The sequence below is a fragment of the Carlito syrichta genome, unplaced genomic scaffold (assembly GCF_000164805.1).
Source record: "Carlito syrichta isolate Samal-C Ts95f unplaced genomic scaffold, Tarsius_syrichta-2.0.1 Scaffold309186, whole genome shotgun sequence".
Taxonomy (NCBI): Eukaryota; Metazoa; Chordata; class Mammalia; order Primates; family Tarsiidae; genus Carlito; species Carlito syrichta.
The window spans coordinates 872,778-895,807 of NW_007253282.1; the positions used below are offsets into that span (position 1 = coordinate 872,778).

A 23,030-nucleotide genomic window follows, 5' to 3' on the forward strand; every position below is an offset into this window, starting at 1 on the left:
AGGTCATGCAGCTAAGGAAAAGGGAAGAGTCATTGGTTCATCCATGCAGCCCTCTTGCCAAAGAGCAGCAGCTTCTCCCATTATCAAGCACTCCCTCCTCTGGTTGTTATAAGTGCCCAACCAAGGCCCAGAGTCCTGAAATAGTTTGTTCTGGTCATCTTTTCCAGTTTAGTCGTTGTTTCATCAGCGCAATCAGCCCCTGGAGCTCCTTACTATGCCGTTTTGAGTGAAATTCATCCTTTTCCTTTAAAACATGTTTTTCCAAAAAGTCTTTTCTGGAATGAAACACCACAAGCCCTCACTTCTGCTTAGCCTAGGTTTGAGAATGGAGAAAAGTTGCATGGGAGGGCTTAACTATCAAAAAAACAACCACTGCAATAGTCTGGCACTCAAGATATTTTTCTATGAATTATTTTCCCTACATATGTGTGTACTTATAATTTTTTTTTCTTTCTTTCTTTCCTTTTCTTTTTTTGAGTCAGTGGTCTCACTCTGTTGCCCAGACTGCAGTGGCACCTTCACAGCTCACCACAGCCTCGACCTTCTGGGCCCAGGCAACCATTCTGCCTCAGCCTCCGAAGTATCTGGGACTACAGGCACATACTACCACACTTGGCTAATTTTTTGTAGAGATGGGGTCTTGCTATGTTGCCTAGGCTGGATAATTTTTCTTTCATCTAAGAAAGTTTATAGTATCTTTTTCACTTAAGATTTCAAGGATATCTTCTCATGTTAATAAGTATACTTATATGTGACATCATTTTCACTAGCCATGTATTATTCTAAAATATTAAATTATAATTTACTTAATCTTTTTGCTGTTAATCTGCCTTTTGAACTTTTCTAAGAAAAATTAGAGAGGTTTTCAAACTCTCCTAGATTAGCTTCCAAAACATGATCTAAGAAAGGGAATCAGGAACTAAATCAAGGTTAATATACATGATGAGATCATGTTGGAAATTTTGAGTTTCTTCACGTTTGCTCCCCACCTCACTTCTTTCACCACACAGACACACTGTTTCCCTGCAATAATTAGATGTAAAATTGTTGGAAAAGCCTATAGACCTATTTTATGGGGCAACAATGAAGGGTAAAGTTGAGAAGGCCGCATCCAACTTTTCTGTGAGCCTGGTTAGAGATGAACCTGAGTGAAACAAGCAGACAGTGGCCACTACGGAGAGCAAAGAATATCAAATTGAATAATTAAAATCATTTAGGAACCTATAAAAGAGAACATATGAGGGACTGAGAACAAGAAAGACTATGGTAATTTAACTTATACTTTCATTCAAACAATTACTAAAAAGCTCACCCTCTGGCCGTATTACACAAAATCTGACCCTATTACCAACATTCTTATGAGCTCATTCTGTAACATGGCACAGGTCATTGTTTCATAGCATAATACACAGTAGATTAAACTTGTCCTTATTAAAGCTCAGCTTCCATCAAGTTTGGACTATTTAAGTCCCAGGCTTGTTCTAGTTTACATGGTTACCTACATTCCAATCCGGCTTAGAAAGCCAACAGGGCTCAGTGAATTAATCAAGTTACTATTAAAGAGCAGTTGGCTTTGCTGGTTCTCTTCTAAAATATCACATTACCTCACTATGTGACCATGAACGAACTAATCGGTCTCCACCAAAACTAAATGGACACTGTTGCTTAATGGTCAAGGGTATTACTTCCAGTCATCTATTCTCAGCTTCTCTGAGCCAAATAATAAAATGTGGGATAGCAGGCACATTTTAAAGGTACGTTTTTCTCTTGCTTTTCCTTCCTATTAGAAAGCAGACAGGAAATACAAGCCCCAGGTCAAGGAAACAAAAGGGCTGGTGAACCAACACCTCATGAACAACAGTATTACTCCTAACACTCCCACAGATTCTACTGTCCAAATCGCACACCGAAAGATGTCACTGATACATAGTTATTAGACAAAAGAGGTCTTTGACAGAAGACCTCTTTTGGCTCTTGAGGCCTGACCACCACTTACTTTAAACGTCCACAAGGGGGAGCCCTGCGGTCACTAAATCACACGATGATAAATTATCCTTGGAGATCATTGTTTAAACATAATTTTTTTAAAAATTCAGTGCTATAAGGTTTTACCTCTAGTCTGGGGCAAAGTCATGTTGAAAGGTGACATTACCAACATTCTAACTTTCCCTTTCTTTCTGGTTTCCCTGAGAACAGGACCATATCTAAAAGCCTAGTTGTTAGCACTGAGCAAATTACATTTATCTTATGTCTATCGGCAAGTTTTTAAAGAAACCTTTTTACATTTAGCATGCATGGATAAATGAGGAAAAAACCAGCCTGGCACCGAGTGCAATGGTCTTCAGTAGAGCAGCCTGTGCTGAGACGGGAGAAGAAGTCCAGCAGAGCAGACAGACAAGGACTTCGGAGTTAGACACAACTGAGTGTGAATCCTGATTCTGCCATTTGTACTAGTTTTACGACACTAAGCAAGTTATTTAAGGGCTCTGATCTTCAGTTTCTTCATCTGTAAAACAAGTCCCACAGGACTGTTGTAAAGATTAAATGAGATAATGTAGGCAATATGTCTTTGCACATTTTCTGGCAAAGAATAAACACTTAAAATAAGTATCAAATATTTTTAAACACTTCATACTATTTATTTTAACAAAACTAGATTTATGACAGCATAACTTCATCCTGAAAACCACTGCATATTTATGTATTGCAGAAATAGTTGCAAACACTTAAAAGATTTCAAAATATGCATGGTCTCATCACCTTAAAATGAATATAGTTTTAAACTTCAGTATAAACCAAAGAAATAAATTAGCTACTCATAATCTAAAATTAGATCAATGTTATATATATGTTAACTCTTTCCCTTAAGCAATTCTTACAAACTTAGTTTGCAGAACTCAATGTTCACTTTGAAAGAATTTAGTAAAACAGCATATACAAAACCCTGTGAAAACATTACGCTCATTGTTATGGATCAGGCATTTACACTCTTGGGAACTGGGACACAGGATATGCTGGGTCCCTCTTACACTTTAAACTCAGGCCTTGAACATAGCTCCTTATTCATTACATTCTCTTTTTTTGATGCGGAGGGTCTCATGTCTCACTCTGTTTCCCAAGCTGGAGTGCAGTGGCACGATCATGGGCTCACTGCAGCCTCAACATCCTGGGCCCAGGTGATCCTTCTGCTTCAGCCTCCTGAGTAGCCGGAACTACAGGCGTGAGCTACCGTGCCTGGCTAATTTTTTAATTTTTGTAGAGATGAGGTCTTGCTATGTTGCCTAGCCTGGTCTTGAACTCCTAGGCTCAAGCAATCCTCCTGCCTCAGCCTCCCAAAGTGCTGGGATCACAGGTATGAGCCATGGTGCCCTGGCCTGTAGAAGGTATCTAGAAGACAGAACACTCAGTTCTTTCACCTTTAGACAAGCAAGAAACAAAAATCAGGGTTCTCAAATACAGACATGTCAGAATCACCTGGAAAGTAGGTAGGTTTAAAAAAGCACACATGGGGCAGAATGCTGTTTTCTAATGCAATTCAATACAGCAGTGCTAATCTCCACGTGCGTGCACTGCTTCATAAGGGATTGTTACAGGAGGTAGACACAGGGGTGATGGAAAAGACTGGAAAAGGGGACCCGGGATTATTGTTTCCTGCCACATCACCATGAACAATTAAGGAAATGTTCATTTTGAAACAACCAGATGATTTCAAGAGAAATGAATGATTGAGAACAAACTAAAATTTAGTAGAAACTCCAGACAAGTATGATCTTAGTCTCCAATACCTCAGCTACAAGTGCTGGCTGGCATAGAAAGTAACGACCAGGAAGTACAGTGTCAAAGTTAAGGTAAGAGAAAATACTATACACAAAGAAAATGCATGGCTGAAGGTAACACCAAGTGAGCAACTATTATGCCTAAAGTAAAGAGGAAAAGCACTAAAAGCCCTCACTTATAATAGAATCTACCCTAGTATGGGAATCACGAGATTTTAAAGATTAAGTTGATTACCTAAGACAACGCAACCAGTATAATCTGAATTTTAAGCTCAAAATACACACAGAAAATGGATGTTCTTTCATATCATGTAACTAAGTATGAAACAAACGATTCAAGTCTAACACAGCACTATTAGGAAGATAGGCAACAACCCCAAATAAAATGCACATGAGGAACTAAGTGAGAACTAGGGAGATTTTGCATGTTTTCACAGTGGGTCATTATAATAAAGACAACATGAGACACATGACTCAACAGAAAGGCAGCAACAAGTCTGAACTTGGTTAACAGTTAATACAGATTATATGCAGAGAACTACAGACGGGACCCTGAACAATCTAACTGGTGGGAGACATACAGCTTTAAGTAGATTCAATGCAGTAACAACCCATTCAATCTCTCCTATGAGCCAGAAGCTGCCAGAGATCAAGAATAAAAGATGAATAAAACAGAAAACCTAAAGTTAAGAGATTTTTGACTAAGATGTACATATCCTGAAAGGTTCCCCTGGGACTAGAGCATGGGGTGGAACAAAGTGCTAAAATGAATAAAGAACTCAAGATAAATGTACAAAACAAATTTACAAGAACTGAAACGTTCCTGTATGCCAACAGTCAAAGAAAATGGAAAAAGCTGCATCTGTGTAGACATGAAAAAAAACCGTGAAGAAACATATTCCTTGTATTACATCTTGTCGGACGTTGGCAGAGAGACTGTGCTCTCCGGTCTGGATGACGTCAATGAGCTTTGGCAAATTCCATGAAGAGAACTGTCAAGCTGGCAACTTCCATTACTATTTAATAATCATGCCAGAAGCTTTCAAAAGAACACATCAGACTTTCTAAGTGGGCGTGTGCAATGGGATTATAATAATTCTTTTATGTTTAAAGATATTAGTCCTTCTTATTACATAAACTAAAAACAATGTGTAACTAAAAGAATGATTTATTAAATGTAGAGACAAATTCAAGGCAAAAGAAGAGATACATTTTTGACAAAAATCAATATAAAATTCATGGCATCATGTCTAATTAACTTAGGCTCAACATATTCTAAGAGACCAGTTATATGGTCAACTGAACAAAGAAAAATTGTAGGGATATTTGGGGCTCTCAGTTCCGCCTACAGAAAGTAAGCCAATTGTTGGGAGTCCACTACAGCTGCCAATAAGGCACTCATTTGAAAGAGGGACGTCTCCTGGTTGTCTCCACAGAGTCGAGCAAAGCCTGTACGGAGAAGCTGCCACAGTGAGAAAGGATGCTCAGGAGCAGAGGCCCTCAGGCCAGGGAAACACCAGCTCTGGTCACCCTGCAGTGCCAACCACGCTGTCGGCCCAGCACTGGCAGCAGTCTCTTCCTCTCTCTAAGCCACCAACTTCTCTTTCTTGCCCCCTCTCCTCTCTCCCCCATTATCTTCTCCTCCCAATTTGTTAGTGCTGTAAGTCTGCTCATCATCATCAGGTACCTCAAATCTATAATGTAATTTGTCCAGCATAAGTCAGGAGAGTCAAAATTAGTTGAATGAAGAGCATCAATAATCAGTTTATTAAATGTGGGAGGATCAGAAATCTGACTTTTTTTTTTAATTGAGACATAGGATCTTGCTCTATTGCCCAGGTTGAAGTGCAGTGGCACCATCCCGACTCACTGCAGCCTCAGCTAATTTTTTATGGAAACAGAGTCTTACTGTGTTGACCAGGCTTGTCTCAAACTCCTATTCTCATGAGAGCCTCTGGCCTCACCTTGAAAATCTACACCTTAACAGAGTTAATACCCAGAGATAGGGCAGGTCTGAAGGTTAAGGATCTTTTAAAAATAAAGTGAGAGCTGAAAAAATTTCTTACTGAGCTTTGGAAAAGTATTAATGCCAGCATTCTCAGTTTAGATATTTGTCAGAAACAAATTAATCCATATAAAACAAACAAACAAACAAACAAACTGCACCACTAAGTCCAAACAAATAAGGTTTAAATAAGGTATATAAAAAATCATTATATACAAGGAAGAGTTAGATACTTTATTGCTTCTAATCTTGTAATTCTCAACATCATTACAGCATTCCATGCACCATGGGGGGGGAGACAAATAGGCAAAAAGGTTAAATATGTAGCATCAATCTTAGCTTTGTTACCTAAATAACCACCAGTAACTAACCTAGTACTCAATGCTTATGGATTACTTATGACACTTTTCCAACTATATGACCAGAGACTGTGTTTTCTAAGTTAAAAATCACAGTCCTTTTATTAGGTTGAAAAAAATTTTTGATGTCAACATCCAAAAGTTTAAATAGTGTCTTTAATGAGCTAAGACCTTCCAAATTTCTTAACACAAGCTACTCATATAATTCCTAATATGTATCTTCTCTTTAAACCTTTTTTTAAAATGTGGGTTACAATTCAGGATTAGGCATATAATTGTTCATTGTACAGGTAGAGTTTGGGCCTTCCTTTGGTCCCCACTTAGCCTGGTTTGAGATCAAATACGCTTATTGATGTTGTGTCCTCTCCCCAGTCCCCTAGCAGTATCCCGCTGCCAACCCTTTTCTCATAGTATTACGGTAAATGTTCAGGGTTTGCTTATGAATGAGAACATATGGTACTCAATTCTTTGTTTCTGTAATTGATTACTGAGTACTATAGACTCTAAATCCATCCAAGTTGCTGCAAAGTCCATATGTTTGTACTTCTTTATGGCTGTGTAATATTCCATCATGTATATGTACCACATTACTTTTATCCAGCCCAGTTTCAATGGGCAGCAAGATTGGTTCCATGTTTTTGCTATTGTGAATAGTGCTGCAATAAACATGCATGTACACATACTTTTTTTGTATAATGATTTGAGTTCCTCCGGGAATACTCCTAATAGGGGGACTGCTGGGTCATATAGAAGGTCAATCTCTAGTTCTTTTAGAAATTGTCACACTGTTTTCCATAGAGGTTGCACTAGTTTGCATTCCCACCAGCAGTGTAGAAGTGTTTCCTTTTTTCTGCATCCTCACCAGCATCTGTTGTTGTTTGTTTTATTAATGATGGCCATTCTTACTAGGGTTAGATGTGGTTTTGATTTGCATTTCTCTGATGATTAGTGAGGCTGAACACTTTTTCATGCATCTGTTGGGTGCCCGTGTGTATTCTTTTCTCTTTAAATCTTTTTTTTTTTTTGAGTTGGAGTCTCACTCTGTTTGTTGCCCAGACTGGAGTGCAGTGGCATGCTCATGGCCACCCCAGCCTCGACCTGCTGGTTCTGGTGATCTTTCCACCTCAGTCTTCCAAGTAGCCGGACCTAAAGGCGAGCGCTACCATGCCCAGCTAACTTTAAAAAATATATTTATTGTAGAGGCAAGGTCTCGCCAAGTTGCCCAGGCTAGTCTCGAACATGCAGGCTCAGGCAATCCACTCGCTTGGCCTCCCCAAAGTGTTGGGATTACAGGCTGAGCCACCAAGCGTGGCCATCTCTTTAAATCTTAAGATGAAACACTCCCCAGAGAAGAAAATATCATTTTGAGACAGTACTCCAAGTAGTGTTTCTGTCATCCTAATGTTAACAAGACTTCCTTATGTGAAAAATTCCTTTCTCAAACCCATAAACTATGTAAATATATATATTATCTTTTGTGCTATATTATAAAAGATAGTTAATAAATAATAAAAGATCAAAGAATGCTTAACAAATAGTTAATAAATAATAAAAGGCCAAAGAATGTTTCATAGAATCTTTAGAAAGAGATGATATCAGAGTAAAAGCTTTGGTTTTAGAATGAAGAATCCACTAAAAGTATCAAAGACATGTACATATATTTTTTTAAAAGCTAGTTAAGAACGACTGCTCCTTATTAGCCAGGTGTGGTGGTGCATGCCTGTAGTCTCAGCTACTTGGGAAGCTGAGGTGGGAGGGTCACTTTAGCCCAGAAGTTTGAGGATACAGTGAGTGAGCTATGATCATGCCACTGTACTGCAGCCTGGGTGACACAGAGAGACCCTATCTCAAAAAAAAGAATGAAAGCGTCTGCATGATATATCCACCTCAGAAAAGACTTAAAAGTTAGAGAAGAAGGAATTAAAGCTGAATTATTGAAACAAAGCTGCCAGAGACTGACTAACCCTGACACCAGATTTACACTAGATTTTTGAGAAACACTTCTTGGCAAAGAGAATTCATCATTATCAAAATCCCTCCACCCTCTGTAATCACAAATACAAATTAGCTTTAAAAGGTCTTCCCAAAGTTTGAATTCTTTCAGTTCTTTATAAACAATCACTGAACTTGCCTAATGTCATTTAATTAACAAATATGTGATCTGAATATAAACCCATAATTTAATAAATGCATAATTTTATAACACTATACTTAAAAAACCTTTTGTTTAGAGAGAATTTCAAAAAACAAATATAAAATATAAAAAGTTGCAAATAAAAATACAAGGAATACCCTTTACTCACATCTGCCACTGTTAACATTTGTCTTACCACTTGCAGTGTGTGTGTGTAAAATACCTAATTCTTTTTTCTAAATATTTGAGGGTTGCTTACAAACATTCTAATCCTTTTTTCTTAAACATTTCAGTGAATAACACCATAACGTAATAAATGTTCCTATTATAAACAAGACCAAAGGGACTATCTGCCAAACTGCCCACTGGAAAGTCTTCAACAATTTGAACTTCTACCACCACCACACCTTAGCCGACTGTTTAACTTTCTAGTTGATAGCAACTTTCAAGTTGATAGCAATTTGTCCAGTAGTGAGGATGAAAATTGTTTCTTGTGTTTCTATGCTCAAATGATTTTCTTCTTTTGCCTCTTTATACCATAGTTTCAGAAAGACTCTTTAGTCAGAACTTGCCGTATGATAGGGCCTATGACAAATCCTACTGTGAAGATAAATGTATAGGGTTTAAGAGAATAAGGATTATGACAAAAGACAATGCAAGCCACAAAAACTCATGGCAGAAAAAAACTGTGGTATCTATAGAATAAAATTGTTGATGTCCTTCTTGTTAATTCTGGGGCATGTAATTGTTCCCCAACTGGTCAGGTATCTTGGCAGGCTCACAGGAGAATTTAACATCATAATGTAAACTCAAGTATTGCTTATAATAAACCATATATAATAAAAAACCTTAAAAGGAAGGCTCAATATTACACTGTAGGTATCTAATTTCTAGGTAAACTTTGTATAAAGGATTATTATGTTCAACATGGAGAAAATCATAATCCAGAAATAAATTAAAACTATTCCAGCATCTTAAAAAAAAATATCAGCAGCACCTCACTCACCGGTACAGGACATAGAAGAAATGAAAAGTTATACAAAATAATAGTTTTAATAAATATACTAATGGCATATGTCTTTAACCTGTTGATATACATTTCTCCCTATATTTTAAGCTTTCCATCTCCTTAGAAAGATCTGACCCTGGGTAAAGGATAGAGAACAGAAATCCTAGAAGGAAGGAAGTGGTTAGGAGAATACTAGAATAATCCCAGACAATGGTGATAAAGGTCTGAACCAAGAAGGGTAAGTGATAAGGAGGATAGAGAAGAGATAACTATGACAGCTATCTTAGGATACAAAAATACATGAGATTTCATTACAGACTGAATTTAAGCAATGAAACAGCAGAAAGAGGTGACAATTTTACAAGAGGGAAGTTAGTAGTGAACTTAAGGTAGAAGTAAAGAGATGTACAGAATAAATGGGTTGAGGAATTGTAAGCAGAAAAAATTCTAGCATCAATGAATTTAATACATTGATTCAAAATTTTACAATCAGGACGTCTAGAAACTATTTTTATTTCAGCATATAGGTACATTTTTGCATCATCAGGGAAAAGTCTTAGTTTTAATTATATGCAAGGGAAAGGGCACATTATAGTCTTTTCAATGCTTCAGTACATCTGAAAGTTTAACTAAACCCATCCTGTAAGAGTTGCTTTTAATTGTTGGTACCTTTGCCTGAGATTATAGGAAGTGAGGGGTTTGTGGCATAAGTCACACGTGTCCTAATTCAAGGGCACTTTGCAGGAAGCAGAGGTACTAAAGAACAACTTTGCCTCCACATGAATAAACCCATATCTTTAACTAATGTGAGGGGAAATGAAATACCCCACAAGGAAGAAACCTTAAGACTTACAGTCCTACTCGCCATAAAGTCGGAGGCAACTCAACTTTACAATGCATAAATTCAAGTCTAGAATTAAATTAAGAAAAAGTTTTATAGGCTAACCCCAGCAGAAAACAAGTTTGGGCAAAAGTTTAGGACAATCAGAGAAGTCAGTGGAAGAAGAGAAGGCTTGAAGACAGCTAATAGCATTTAGGCATAGCTGGAGCACACATTTCTTTCCCTGACTAGATCACGCTTCACAAAACACAGTAGAACACAACTTTAAAAGAATTTTGAGCTGTGTGATAAGCAGACCCTATTATATTGGCAGGCAATAATAATTCATTTTTTCCTCTATTAAAAATGATCTTCCAAACTTTATTATCATTTTGGGTTAAAAAGAGACATTCTCCTTTTATAGTAACTACAGGACTAATACTATAGCAACAGTCCATTTCCAACTACAATGTAGTCATACACATTTGTTACCTTTACAAACAACATGATGAGCCTGAGAGAACATCTGCTGCTCCTAAAATGGAGTTGCCTCCACTGTTTGAAGATACCACACTACAAAGGTAGATGGAGTAGATCAGCGTATACGTGTAGATACCTAAACTCTTATCCTCAAGGCTAGTTAGTACTGCTTCATACTATTCTGAACCATTCTTTGTCATTAACTTTCACTTACTATCCAACCTGAGTTTATCTCTTAAAAGGAATACTTAACCCATTTACCTTTATTCCTACTATTGATATGTTTGGTCTTCCCTCTCTCATCTTGTTCTTTAGATTTGATATTATGTAATCCTGGTTTCCTAATGATTTAGAAGGTATATATCCTATTTATTTATTTATTTATTTGAGTTGGAGTCTCACTCCGTCGCCCAGGCTGGAGTGCAGTGATATGCTCACGGCCACCCCAGCATTGACCCGTTAGGCTCCGATGATCCTTCCCACTCAGACTTCCTAGTAGCCAGAACTACAGGCGCATGCTACCATGCCTGGCTAATTTGTTTTTGATTTTTATTGTAGAGATGAGGTCTCGCCAAGTTGCCCGGGCTGGTCTCGAACCTGCAAGCTCAGGCAACCCACTCGCCTCAGCCTCCCAAAGTGCTGGGATTTCAGGCTGAGCCCGGCCAGTACACATCCTATTTTAATTCCATTAATGACACTTCCAGCAATTTGGTTGTTTCCAACCTCTCTCTTCCACCAAAAAGTCCCGTTATGTCCACTATTTAAAACTTCTAACACATTATAACAATTATATTTTTCAAGTCCTCTATTTCACTAAATTCAGTGAATGGTAGGAGGTATAACTGGAAACTGGAAACTTCAAATGCAACTGTACTTTTCTTTATACTAATATCAATATATTTTACTGATTTCCTTACTCAAAACTAATCCTTGTTTATTGCAACATCAAAAATATTTTTATTTAAACTTTTCAGTACGTAAAACATTCACAAGAGTCACAATTCAAAAGGTCTACAGCAAAAAGTTTCTTTTCCCTCCTATCTCTTCAAGCTACCCAGTTTCCCTCCTGGAAGCAACCAATGTCACCCATTTCTACTAAATTGTTGCAGAAAAACTACATATTGAATCATCCTTGCTTCCTTCCCTTAACAACCCCCACTATGGCTAGAGTATTATTCTTTCAAGCTGTTGGAAATCTTTATGCTAATATTTTTAAAGATTTTTTTACTGATATTTACAGTGAGATTTTATTTCTAAAAAGTTATATTTATTTTATAAAATTACCTTGAATGGCTCCTTTGTTGTAATCTTGAAAGAGTTTAAAGAGCTTTGAAACAAATCATCAGTCTTTTAAAGATCTTAAAAAATTTGCCTATAAAATTTCTGCCCATAGGCTTTCAGAGAGGTACTTATCCAACTTTCTCTAACATATTGGTTTTCATTACTCCCTTACGCTCTTAAAAATTATTGACTGTCCAAAGAACTTAATGTGAGTTATAACCACCAATATTTACAATAGAAATTAAAATTCTAATTTTATTATTTAAATATGTATTTAATTTTAAAAATACATAACATAGAAAATTTATTTTAATACACTTAACTATTAAATATTTATTACTTAAATTTAACTAAAATATAAAATATTTATTACTTTAAACCTATAACATGTAAATATAAATAACTTTTTGTTAAAAATAACTTTTTAAAAACTTGTTTTTTCCAAAACAGAAAACAATTTAATGAGAAAAATGGCACTATTTTGCTTGTTTTGAGCCAAAGTTTCACTGTGTTGCCCAGGCTGGAGTGAACAATTATGGCTCACTGGAGCCTCAAACTCCTGGGCTCAAGTGATCCTCCTGCCTCCTGAGTAGCTAGAACTACAGACATGCACTACAAAACCTGGAACATTTTTCTATTTTTTTTATAGCTATGAGGTCTTGCTTTGTTGCCTAGACTGGTCTTGAACTCCGGGCCTCAAAGGACGTTCCTGTCTTTTCCCCAAAGTGCTAGGATTATAGGTATGAGTAACTGTGCCTGCCAATTCTTTTTCATTAGTAAACTGGGCAGTCTCAAACCAGAAAAGGTCCAGAGAGGCTCTTTAAAAAGACACCACTATACATTTTTACAAATCTCTTCAGTGTCCGGCTACTTCTCATATCTGCTAATACACTGAGATATGTTGAGATATCACATATCATTAGCCTTGGAAAACTCCATGTACCCTTAAGAGAGAATTTAAGAATGAAAAAGGCAAGTAATGCCTTAGTATTATAATGAAAATTGTTTTAATCTCACAAACCTCCAAAAAAGTCTAGAGGACTCAAGACCACACTTTGAGTATTGCTGGCTTAGTTTACCTGTATTTTCTAGATTCAGTTTTGATGAACTTTAATTTTCAAGAAAATTTTCTAGATAATACAGAAAATATATTTCAGAGTCAAGAAAAGTAGTCTATTTTGATTATTTCATTTTTTCTATAAAAATAAGAGGGGCCCACCCTGGGCAACATAGTGAGACCTCATCTCTTCGAAAAATTGAAAAATTAGCCAGGTGTGATGGCATGTGCCTATAGTTCCAGCTATGTGGGAGGTTGAGGTGGGAGGATTACCTGCGCTCAGAAGGTCAGGGCAGAGGTGAGCTGTGATAATGCCACTACACTCCAGCCTGGGTGACAGAGTGAAACTCTGACTCAAAAAAATTATAAGAGAGGTTCTCCTCTTATTTTTTGATTATGCATGTTAGCCACCCTTTGATTACATTGGCTAGCAGGTTGCCTGCTTAGATTATTAGATTATTTAGTTCTATTATAGTTTTTATTTTGAGTCAGTGTTATTTTGTTGCCCAGGCTGGAGTGCAGTGGCACAATCATGGCTCACTGCAGCCTCAACCTCCAGGACTTGGGGAAATCCTTCTGCCTCAGTGTCCCAAGTAGCTGGGGCTACCCGGTAATTTTTTGATATTTTGTAGAGATGAGGTCTTGGTATGTTGCCTAGGCTGGTCTTGAACTCCTGGACTCGAGCAATCCTCCTGCCTTGGCGTCCCAAAGTGCTAGGATTATAGGCATGAGCCACTGCACCCTGTGTTTTTTTGTTTTTGTTTTTTTGGAATCAAGGTCTCACCCTGTCACCCACTCTGGAGTGCAGTGCAGTGGCATGATCATGATGATTATAGCTCATGGCAGCCTTGACCTTCTGGGCTCACGTGATGCTCTTGCCTCAGCAGCCTGAGCAGCAGGGATCACAGGCTCGCACCATCATACCTAATGTTTTTATTTTTGCAGAGAAAAAGTTTCACTATGTTGGCTAGGCTGGTCTCAAACTCTTGGGCTCAAGCAAAAATCCACCTGCCTTGGCCTCCCAAAGTGCTGGATTTACAGGCATGAGCCACTGTACCTGGCAAGTTCTATTTTTATTTTAGTTTTCAATTCATGAATTTCTATTTATGTTTATTAATTGCTTTCTTCACCTTTTCTTAGGTATACGTTATTGTTTCTTTTGTAACTTCTTGAGTTAGAATACTCAGTTGACTCATTTCATTATTTCTTGTTTATGAATATTAGTATTTTCAAGGCTATGAATTTTCCTGTAAGCACTGCTTTAGCTTAATGTCATAGGCTTTCATATATAGTCTTTAATTATCACCTTTTAATAGTTTGTCTCTTTGACCCAAGAAGTATTCATTTCAGAAATTAAAAATTTCCAGGTGGCCAGATCTTTTCTAGCTACATTACTAATTTCTAGCTTCAGTGAAGCATCAAGAAGTAATTTCTACTTCCCTGTCAGCTGCCACTCCTATTTCTTTCCATTTATTTATTTATTTATTTATTTATTTATTTATTTATTTCAAGCTTAACAATCTTTAATTTGAATGTAAAATTTCAATACAAGTCATTTGTAGGGCTTGGGATTTGTTCTTTCAAAAACAAAAAATGGGGAAATGCAACAAAATGATCTTTCCACTTTTCAAAAGCTTTCAAGGAAAGAACAGACTATAGGGCCATAAAAGATCCATTTAACCAAACCCACTTTCACCCTCTGTAAATTGTCTTAATACTTACTCCTGAATTAAGATTTACAGTTAGCTTTGTTTATGTAATGATTTAAAAATACTTTGCACTGGCTTGCTTTCTATAATGCCAAACAACAAATCATGAAACTACTTCAATATGTATTTCTTCTTTTTAAAACAAGGGAGCAGTTATTTCTAGAAAGCAATATTTAGCCTCCAGATATATTTCCCAGATACGGCATATGCCATTCAAAGGCCTAGACACTCTCATGCTCTCTAGAACACCTAACCTAATGCATACAGAAGCATGAATGACAAAGTTGAAGATTAATATTATAACTATTTTTCTATTTATTTGAAGCACAGTAAAAATAAATAAATAAATAAAGGGTACACTTTGGAAGTTAAGTGGCACAAAGTATACTGCCAGAACTTGAGGGCCATTACACAGCCAAAACAAAAAGAAAAAAAAGGAAACAAAATTGCTCCTGTTTCAAACACCACATTAGATAATTTTACCTGCCCAAACAGAGCATTTACGAATATTAGGTTAAAAAAAAAACCTGCAACATCCATAAAAGGATAACTTTCTAAATAAAATGAAAGAATTTTAGGAGATTGGTATCTAAACAAGAAAAGACAAACACAAACTAGAATGAAAGCCTAGATCATCACATCTAAAATGGGGGTTGTTTGGGTCTTCATATTCTTCTCTCCCTCTACCATATCCTGCTGGAGTTCCAGGCCCCATTCCTCTAGGACCCTGTCCACCCACAGATCTCACACCTTCTGCCCAAAGCGCTCAGTACGTGCACATCGCTTCCAATCATTGAACCACTCATGGTTGCTGGTGGAACTACAGGATTGGCCTTATAACTTATGCTACCACCACCACCCAGAGGTGGAAATTTCTGGCTCCTGGACCATAGGGATCTCCCATGTTCACTGCTCCTCCGCCACCCATTCTCATGTCTCTTTCTCTTGGATCCATGTGCCCCACCAGCTGTAACTTTCCTCTTTGGTGCCTCGTTTGTTCTTCCTTCTCACAGTGACGAATCATCATCTCCCCTATCCTTTTACGTTGTTCTTCCTTTTGCCTTAGTTGTATTTCTTTATGTTTCAGCATTTCTTGATTGTGAAGTTCTCCCATGTGTCTCAATTCTTCCTGTGGTCTGATCAAGTCTTGGAGCAAAATATTTGCCTGATGTTCATGATAGGCATCTTCCATTTCACTTTCCAATTTGTCTTTAGTATTTATTCTTCCTATTTTTTCAACTTGTTCCCTTTGCTGTTTTTCCGTCTCATCCAAGGGCTTCCATCGCTAAGAATATTCACACTCAAATGTACCATGCTGGGTGGGCAAAACGAGGAGTTTCTCCCACCTTTTGATACATTGGCTTCTTCTGTGCAAGTTTTCCAGGAAGACCATCTTCATCATCTTGTTGTTCAAGTGGTTCCAAAATGACTGGACAAGGAGTTATTGCCAATAATAAAACACCTTCACTGCATTGCTCAAATGCCTTTCTTGCTGCTGGTTAAGAAGCAAATTCAACAATGCCTTTTTTCTATAGATCCTCTGCAATCATCCACAATTACAAAGCCCTTTCAATAGGACCAAACTGGCTAAAAGCCTCTTCCAAAAGTTCAAAGAAACATAAGGTGAAAGATTACGAACAGAAAGGGCAGCAGCATGTGAGGCAAAGTGAACACAAAGCTGTCTACTTCTTGTGGGTGTGATCCAGAGACCCACTATTGTCTGTCTATATTGCCACAACCCCTAGAGAAGGGCGTGGCAAGTGTTCGAGTGCTTCTGGATGTACCCACATTCCTGAGAGTCAACAAAAGGTACGCTTCCCCTTATCTCCTATGCATTCCCAGTAAGTAACTTCAAAGAATCCTTACCTTCTCTACAGTGGAGCTATCTCAGCTATTTCTGGCAGTCTGAACCATCCCAACAGAAACCCAAAACACTATAGAACACAGAAAGGCCAAACCCAATATAGCTTGACTGAATTCCTGATTCTCAGAATCATAAACATAAAAAAAATGGTTGTCTTATGCTAGTAAGTTTTGGGGTCACTTATTATTGGAACAGGTGATCCTCCACAAAGGCCTTGAGTGTCCTTGTATATTCTTACTGGGTGTGCCAAGAATGCAGAGCCCTGACCAGTCTTTATTTGGTCCACTTCCCAGGGTTGTGTTAACAGCTAGCAACACTGAAGGTGGCTAGAGGTACTATAGTCACAGATCACTTTAATGTAATCACTGATTGAAATATTTCAAAGCTGTGGTTTATTTCTAAAGTATAGCACCTTGGGGTTCCAACATTAAGCCTGAAAGTTTACCAGTACCAAGCCCCCAACCCTGGTGGGCTCTAAATACCTGTTTTTGTTCCTCTAAACTTAGGTGTCCATAAAAATCTGTACTCTGTTTCTCATCTATCTTTCCCAGAATCCACACATGCTACTAAGGGGAAAATGGCCTGAAATGTCAGGCTCGTTTCTCTGCCTTAAAAGCACTGTAATATATCCAAATATATGTCTTTTATGTTTTGCCCAATTTTTCTCTCTCTCTTTTTTTTTTTAAAGTTAGAGTGGTAATCTAAATTACATTATCCAATATTACTAAAAGTGGAACTTCTCCAAAAATAGATTTAATGCATTTAACATTTAAGAGGTTTAGAAGTTCTGTTTTTTCCCTTTTCCTCCATTATAGGACAGATCCACTGAGAATGTTTGTTTTTAAAATAAGCATTCACCAAACAACTTTAAAAGTGATGTGTATTTTCAAATAAACATAAAGGATAATACCTGTTAAACTACTGAAATACTTCTATAAAATACCACTTGCACAAAAACATTTTGTCTAAAGTGGTGAGGACAAAACATTTGGAATAAAATAAATTTTTAAAAACATGTATTTTTAAAGAAGAAAAAAATTGTACCAAATCAATTTCACATTTAAATTAGAAAGAAAAAATTTAAAAGAAAATTAGAAAGAAAAGCTGTATTGTCTTTCATATTTTAATATACTCCTCTTCTAATTGTCTCCAAACATTTGCTAACATTATCTAAAAACAGTGTATTTATCATGACCTAGTATTTTTTAAAACATTTCAGACATAATAGTTTTTTCTTACATTCTTTTTCCCTTGGAAAACTATGTAATTTTATGAAAACCTGATGTTGAGTGATAGTCTGAAACACGATGTCTGCCATCACTTACAGTGGAAAATACGAAAATCAATGTATGGATGAGAACCTCTTCTTTCCGATTCAAATCCTGCTCGACTTCTTACACGTACATCACCTGGAAAGAATCAAGAATAAAACAAATTTAGAAGGTTGTCATTTGTAACCAATGAAGTTTCCATATGTAACAAAGGTCCATGTGGTATATCATGTGCAGAAGTAATAGCCCACTAATGATATATATGGAACAAACAGTTAAGTACTGATTTATTTGAAGGAGGGGGTCACAACATTTCAGTACTCAGTTGTGAGGCTGAATGAGGAGGATTTAAAAAAAAATCCATCCTTACATTAATAATAATAGTTACCATCTATATTTTAAAGTTAGCCTTCTGAAAGATGACTCAAGTGTATGATAATCCAATCTAACATCTTATTATTCACATGGGAGGTTTTGTTTAAGCCACTGGGAAACAAAATCTTTTTATAGGAAATAGAAAATAGCACAAAACTTTAATAAGCCACTGCAAGAAGCAAGTGCCTACTTTGTGCCTAGCCCTATACTATGGGTTAAAAGGGATATGAAAAAATAGAAAATACAATGTCATAAATGTGTAAAATATTAAAATGCTAAAGACTTTGCCTTATGTAAATTTGTCTAATCTTCTCTTTTCTCAGTGAAAGGTTTTTAGTTGGGTCTTAAACTTTGGTCTTTATAAGCTCAGTGTTGTTTCCATGTATGTCCATGTGGACTCTCAGATTATTTCTCTATACAGCAACATAACCATAGCGACCATGTGCCAGGCACTCTTTTTGTGTCTTACAGACATTATTTTACTTTATTCTCAAATCAACGCTGATAGAAATCTTAATCCCTATTTCACAGATGCAAAAATTAAACTCTGAGAAGTTAAACAGCATGTTCCAGGCCATAAAGCTGGTGCAAAGAGGGAGGATTTAAACCTAGCTCCGTGGGTTCCAAAGACAACACTTTTCTCACTACATTTTCACAGCCTCCAAGTTCCTAACCTTTAAGTCTTCAGTCCTATCCCTGTGCTCTTACAATTCTGCTTGCCTAGAAGGCTCTCCTGCTTCTCTAAAGAAGACCATCATTTCCTTCAAACCTCATTTCACCTATCCTAACTCTATCCCACAATGGCTAATCAATCTCCTCTTTCATGTGGTGATTCCTCCACGCTGCAACAGATGTTTACTGAGCACCCACTATGTGTCAGGCACGGGAAACACAGCAGTGAGCAAAATATATAGTCTCTGTCCTCACAGAGCATATCCTTTTGGGGAATGACACAATAAAGTAATACATAATTTCATTCTATGGAAAATAATAAAGTACATGGAGAAAACTAAAGCAAGGTAAGAAGAACAGGGAAGGAGTAGCAGGGACGGTTACTCAGTGTGGTCAGGGAAGGCCTCATGAAGATGAGGCCTCTGGGCAGGAACCCAGAGGAAGCGAGGCAGTGAGCCATGTAGCTGTCAGGAGGAAGATGTTTCCAGGCACAGGGAAGAGCAAGCATGAACACCCAGAGACAGCATTGTGCTTGGCATGTTCCAGGACAAGCAAAGAGGCTGGCATGGCAGGAGTGAAGTGAGTGAGGGAACTGGTGGGGGTGAGGTCACCGAGGCGGTAGGGCCAGATCATGCTTAAGAGAGGAGTGAGATGATATAATTTACATCTGAAAAGGTTCATGTTGGCTGCGTGTGACTAGAACAAAGTCAGGAACACAGGTAGACACAGGGCCACCAGGTAAGGAGTGAGTGCAGTACAAAAGGCAACAGCTATGGCTTAGATGCAGTGGTAACATCATCACTGTGGTGAGATTCTGGGTCTATTCTGAGGGTATCAACCAACAGGATTTGCTGATGAATTCAACATGGAGTGTGTAAGAAATAGAAGTCAAAAATGTCTTTGGGGGTTTTGACCTGACAAATGGAAGAACGGAGTTACATTTACTGAGTTGGCAAATGACTAAATGTCTCTGGGGGTTTTGACCTGACAAATGGAAGAATGGAGTTACATTTACTGAGTTGGTAAATGACTACAGAATGAAAGACACAAGGAAGACAAATATTTTGTTTTAGAAAAGTCATGTTTGGGGTATCCATAAGACACCCATGTGGAGATGTTCTACAGAGTTAAAGAAAATATAAATCTAAAGTTCTGTTTTAAGGATAATGAAATCCTGAATATTTTTGTTAGAGGAAGATGGAGATAGCAAAAAGAAAAATGTTGATGATTCATGGGGGAAAAATATGAATAAATTCTATTTTACTCTTTGTTTTAAAGTAGAATATAACTATTTCACAAAAATTAAAGAAAAAAGGAGTAAGAGAAAAAAACAGAACCTTGGGGAACATTTAGGCTTAAGAGTATGAAAAGGAATTAGTGAAAGTGGCAAAGAAGAAACAGAAATGGGTGAAGAATAAGGATAGCTCAATATCATAAAGTTGAGGGAGGAATTCTGAGCATGAGGATAGGAGTCAAGGGAGACTCTTCTAAAAAAAAGGTGGGTAAACTTGCCTATTGAAATCTTAATCTGTTGGGACCCCCCAAAAACCCGGAATTATCTTTTGAGGGCAGGCCCCTTATAATACACTTGGAATTTGTTCCTCCGAATCAAATGGTCAACCAAATTTTTATCTGGAAGTCTTGAGAAGGTTGCATCACAATTTGCAGAAGAAGCATCTCAAGTTATGGCAAACAGGTAACTGGCTCCTCTACCATGACAATGCATCTGCCACTCTGCACTGAGCATTCAGCAGTTTTTGATCCCAAACAGTATGACCCCTAGGCCACACCCTTCCTATTCACCCAATCTCACCCCAAGCAATTTTTTTTGTTTCTCCAGATGAAAAAAGGCCTCAAAGGGAAACATTTTGCCAATGTGGACAAAGTGAAACAAAAAATGGGAGAAGCACTAAAAGGCATCAAAGTTGACGAGTTCAAAAGGTGTTTTGAGCAATGGAAAAAGGTGTACTGTATTAAATGGGGAGTACTTTGAAGATGACTGAAGTTTAAACATGTAAGAACACACAGTTTTTTGTAAATACCATTTTTGGGGGTGCCCCCCCCTTGTATGTTTAATAATATGAATTAAAATGCAAGGATTAAGGAGTGGGTGGATGAAGTGATAAATCTGGCACAGAGAAATAGAAAGAAAATTATACATATATATGCCTACAACTAAATTCATTGTACCTTGAGGAATTGAGAAACATATCAAAAACTTAAGCACCAGAATTAGAAGAAGACACATGGTCTTTCCTCTTTCTTGCCAGACAACTGAGAACAAAATACATCTAGTCACAGGACTCTGATCAGGCATCTCGTAGCCTCTCTTTTGTCCATGTTGGCATTCATTTCTTTAGCATTTAGCAGCTCTACAAATCTATTTTCTAAGACTATTTTCTAAGACGAATGTTCAAGATGCAATTTAAAATTGTGTACTAATGGCAGTGTTCCAGATATTAACCCAGAGATTTCTCAAACACAATAACTCTAAAATGCCTCTTTATTCACATCACATTCAATATTGGTTTCCCAACTCTAAACTTCAATGTAATAGATGGTTACATATGATAGATTATTATCTGCTACAAACAGTGATGAAATGTTACCTAAAGAAAGATATTTCAACCTTAAATAAAAATATAACAAAATTAACGAATATTAGTACAAAATAAATGCTTACCTAGCATACGAATATACAATGCAGTCTGATCAGAACTGTCATAGGAAATAGCTCCACGCCGCTAGAAGAAACAAATACACACATTTTAACATGACAATTAAATGTGACATAAAATCCCACAAGCACGTATTTGTTATTTGTTTACTGTGAAGTACTGTGCAAGAGAAATTGGACATACAAAATGAAATTAGATATGATACCCACTCTTGAAATCTCTGGGGTGAGAAGACAAATAATTACAATACAATATTGTTAAGAACCACCATAAGAGTTGAAATAAGTTGAGAAGCATGTAGTAGATGAAAATTTAATCTGAGTACATCAGAAAAGGTTTTGAAGTGACATTTGAGTTGACTCTTCAGAGCTTAATAGGGGGTGCCAGATGAAAATGAGAAGAAAGGGCAATCCACTGGTTTTCTTTCTGTATCTCTTGGTACTCAGCCCACTTTTCACATAAAAGCAAGAGTGATCATTTCAGCTCTCATCCAAAATTTTCCAACAGTTACTCCCCTACACTTGAAATAATCTCCAAACTACAAGCTCTGATTTCCAAAGCTCTCTGTGACCTGCCTACCTCTCTGTCCTACCCCATCCGTCTCCACTATGATATGAGTCACATTGGCCTCCTTGTCTTAACTCAACCATGCTAAACGTACAGGCTTTCTGCTTGCTGCTCTCTTGTCCTAGATCATTGCATCATTGTTCCCTTCTTACCTATCAGATCCTAGACAAAATGCCATCTCTTCAAAGAGGTATTTCCTGATTACTAAATCTAAAGACACCTGAAAGTCACCCTCTCTTCCACAGTTTCCTACCTCAATCCTCTGTGCAGCATTTAGCTGATGTTACCTTGTTTGCTTATTACTAAAATAAACGCTCCTTTTGTCTGTCTTAATCACCATTGCACCTCTGGTCCCTAAAACAGGATCTATTGTTTAGTAAATTTATTGTTTAGTAAATTTAGTAAATTCGTAATATTCATAAATATTACGAAGCTAAATTACTGAAAGCAAACCAGGCACAGTGGTTCACACCTTTAATCCAGCACTTTGGGAAGCCAAGGTGGGAGGATCACTTGAGCCCTGGAGTTCCAGACCAACATGGGCAACATAGCAAGACCCTGCCTCTACCCAAAAAAAAAAAAAAAATTAACTGTGCATGGTGGCACATGACTGCAGTTTCAGCTACTCGGGAGGCTGAGGTAGGAGGATCACTTGAGCTCAGGAGTTCAAGGTTGCAGTGAGGTATGATTGTACCCCTGCACTTCATCCTGGGCAAGAGAGCAAGACCTGGTTTCAAAAAAAAAAAATACATTTACTGCAACTAAATTAATGACTAATAATTGATGAGTAAATTAATGACCAGTAGAATAGATGTAAAGGAAGACAGATTTTAAAATCTGGAAAACAAAATTGATAAAATCTCCTATCAGAATCTAAGCTCTGCCGGGCTCGGTGGCTCAGCCTGTAATCCCGCACCTTTGGGAGGCTGAGGTGAGTGGATTGCCTGAGGCCGTGGGTTCGAGACCCGCCTGG

General features: G+C 37.4%; 1 protein-coding gene across 3 annotated transcripts in view; it reads right to left on the reverse strand.

The window, feature by feature from the left end:
* PDE7A (phosphodiesterase 7A) overlaps window positions 1–23,030 on the reverse strand; it is a 134,304-nt gene that overhangs the window by 36,729 nt on the left and 74,545 nt on the right. For all 3 annotated transcript variants that reach the window (XM_021717026.1, XM_008066885.2, XM_021717025.1), the window contains 2 exons: window positions 21,496–21,556; window positions 17,820–17,903 (listed from right to left, as the gene is read on the reverse strand). In XM_021717026.1, the coding sequence (XP_021572701.1) occupies window positions 17,820–17,903; window positions 21,496–21,502 (91 nt within the window). In that variant the 5' untranslated portion in view covers window positions 21,503–21,556. The remainder of the gene's footprint in view (window positions 1–17,819; window positions 17,904–21,495; window positions 21,557–23,030) is intronic.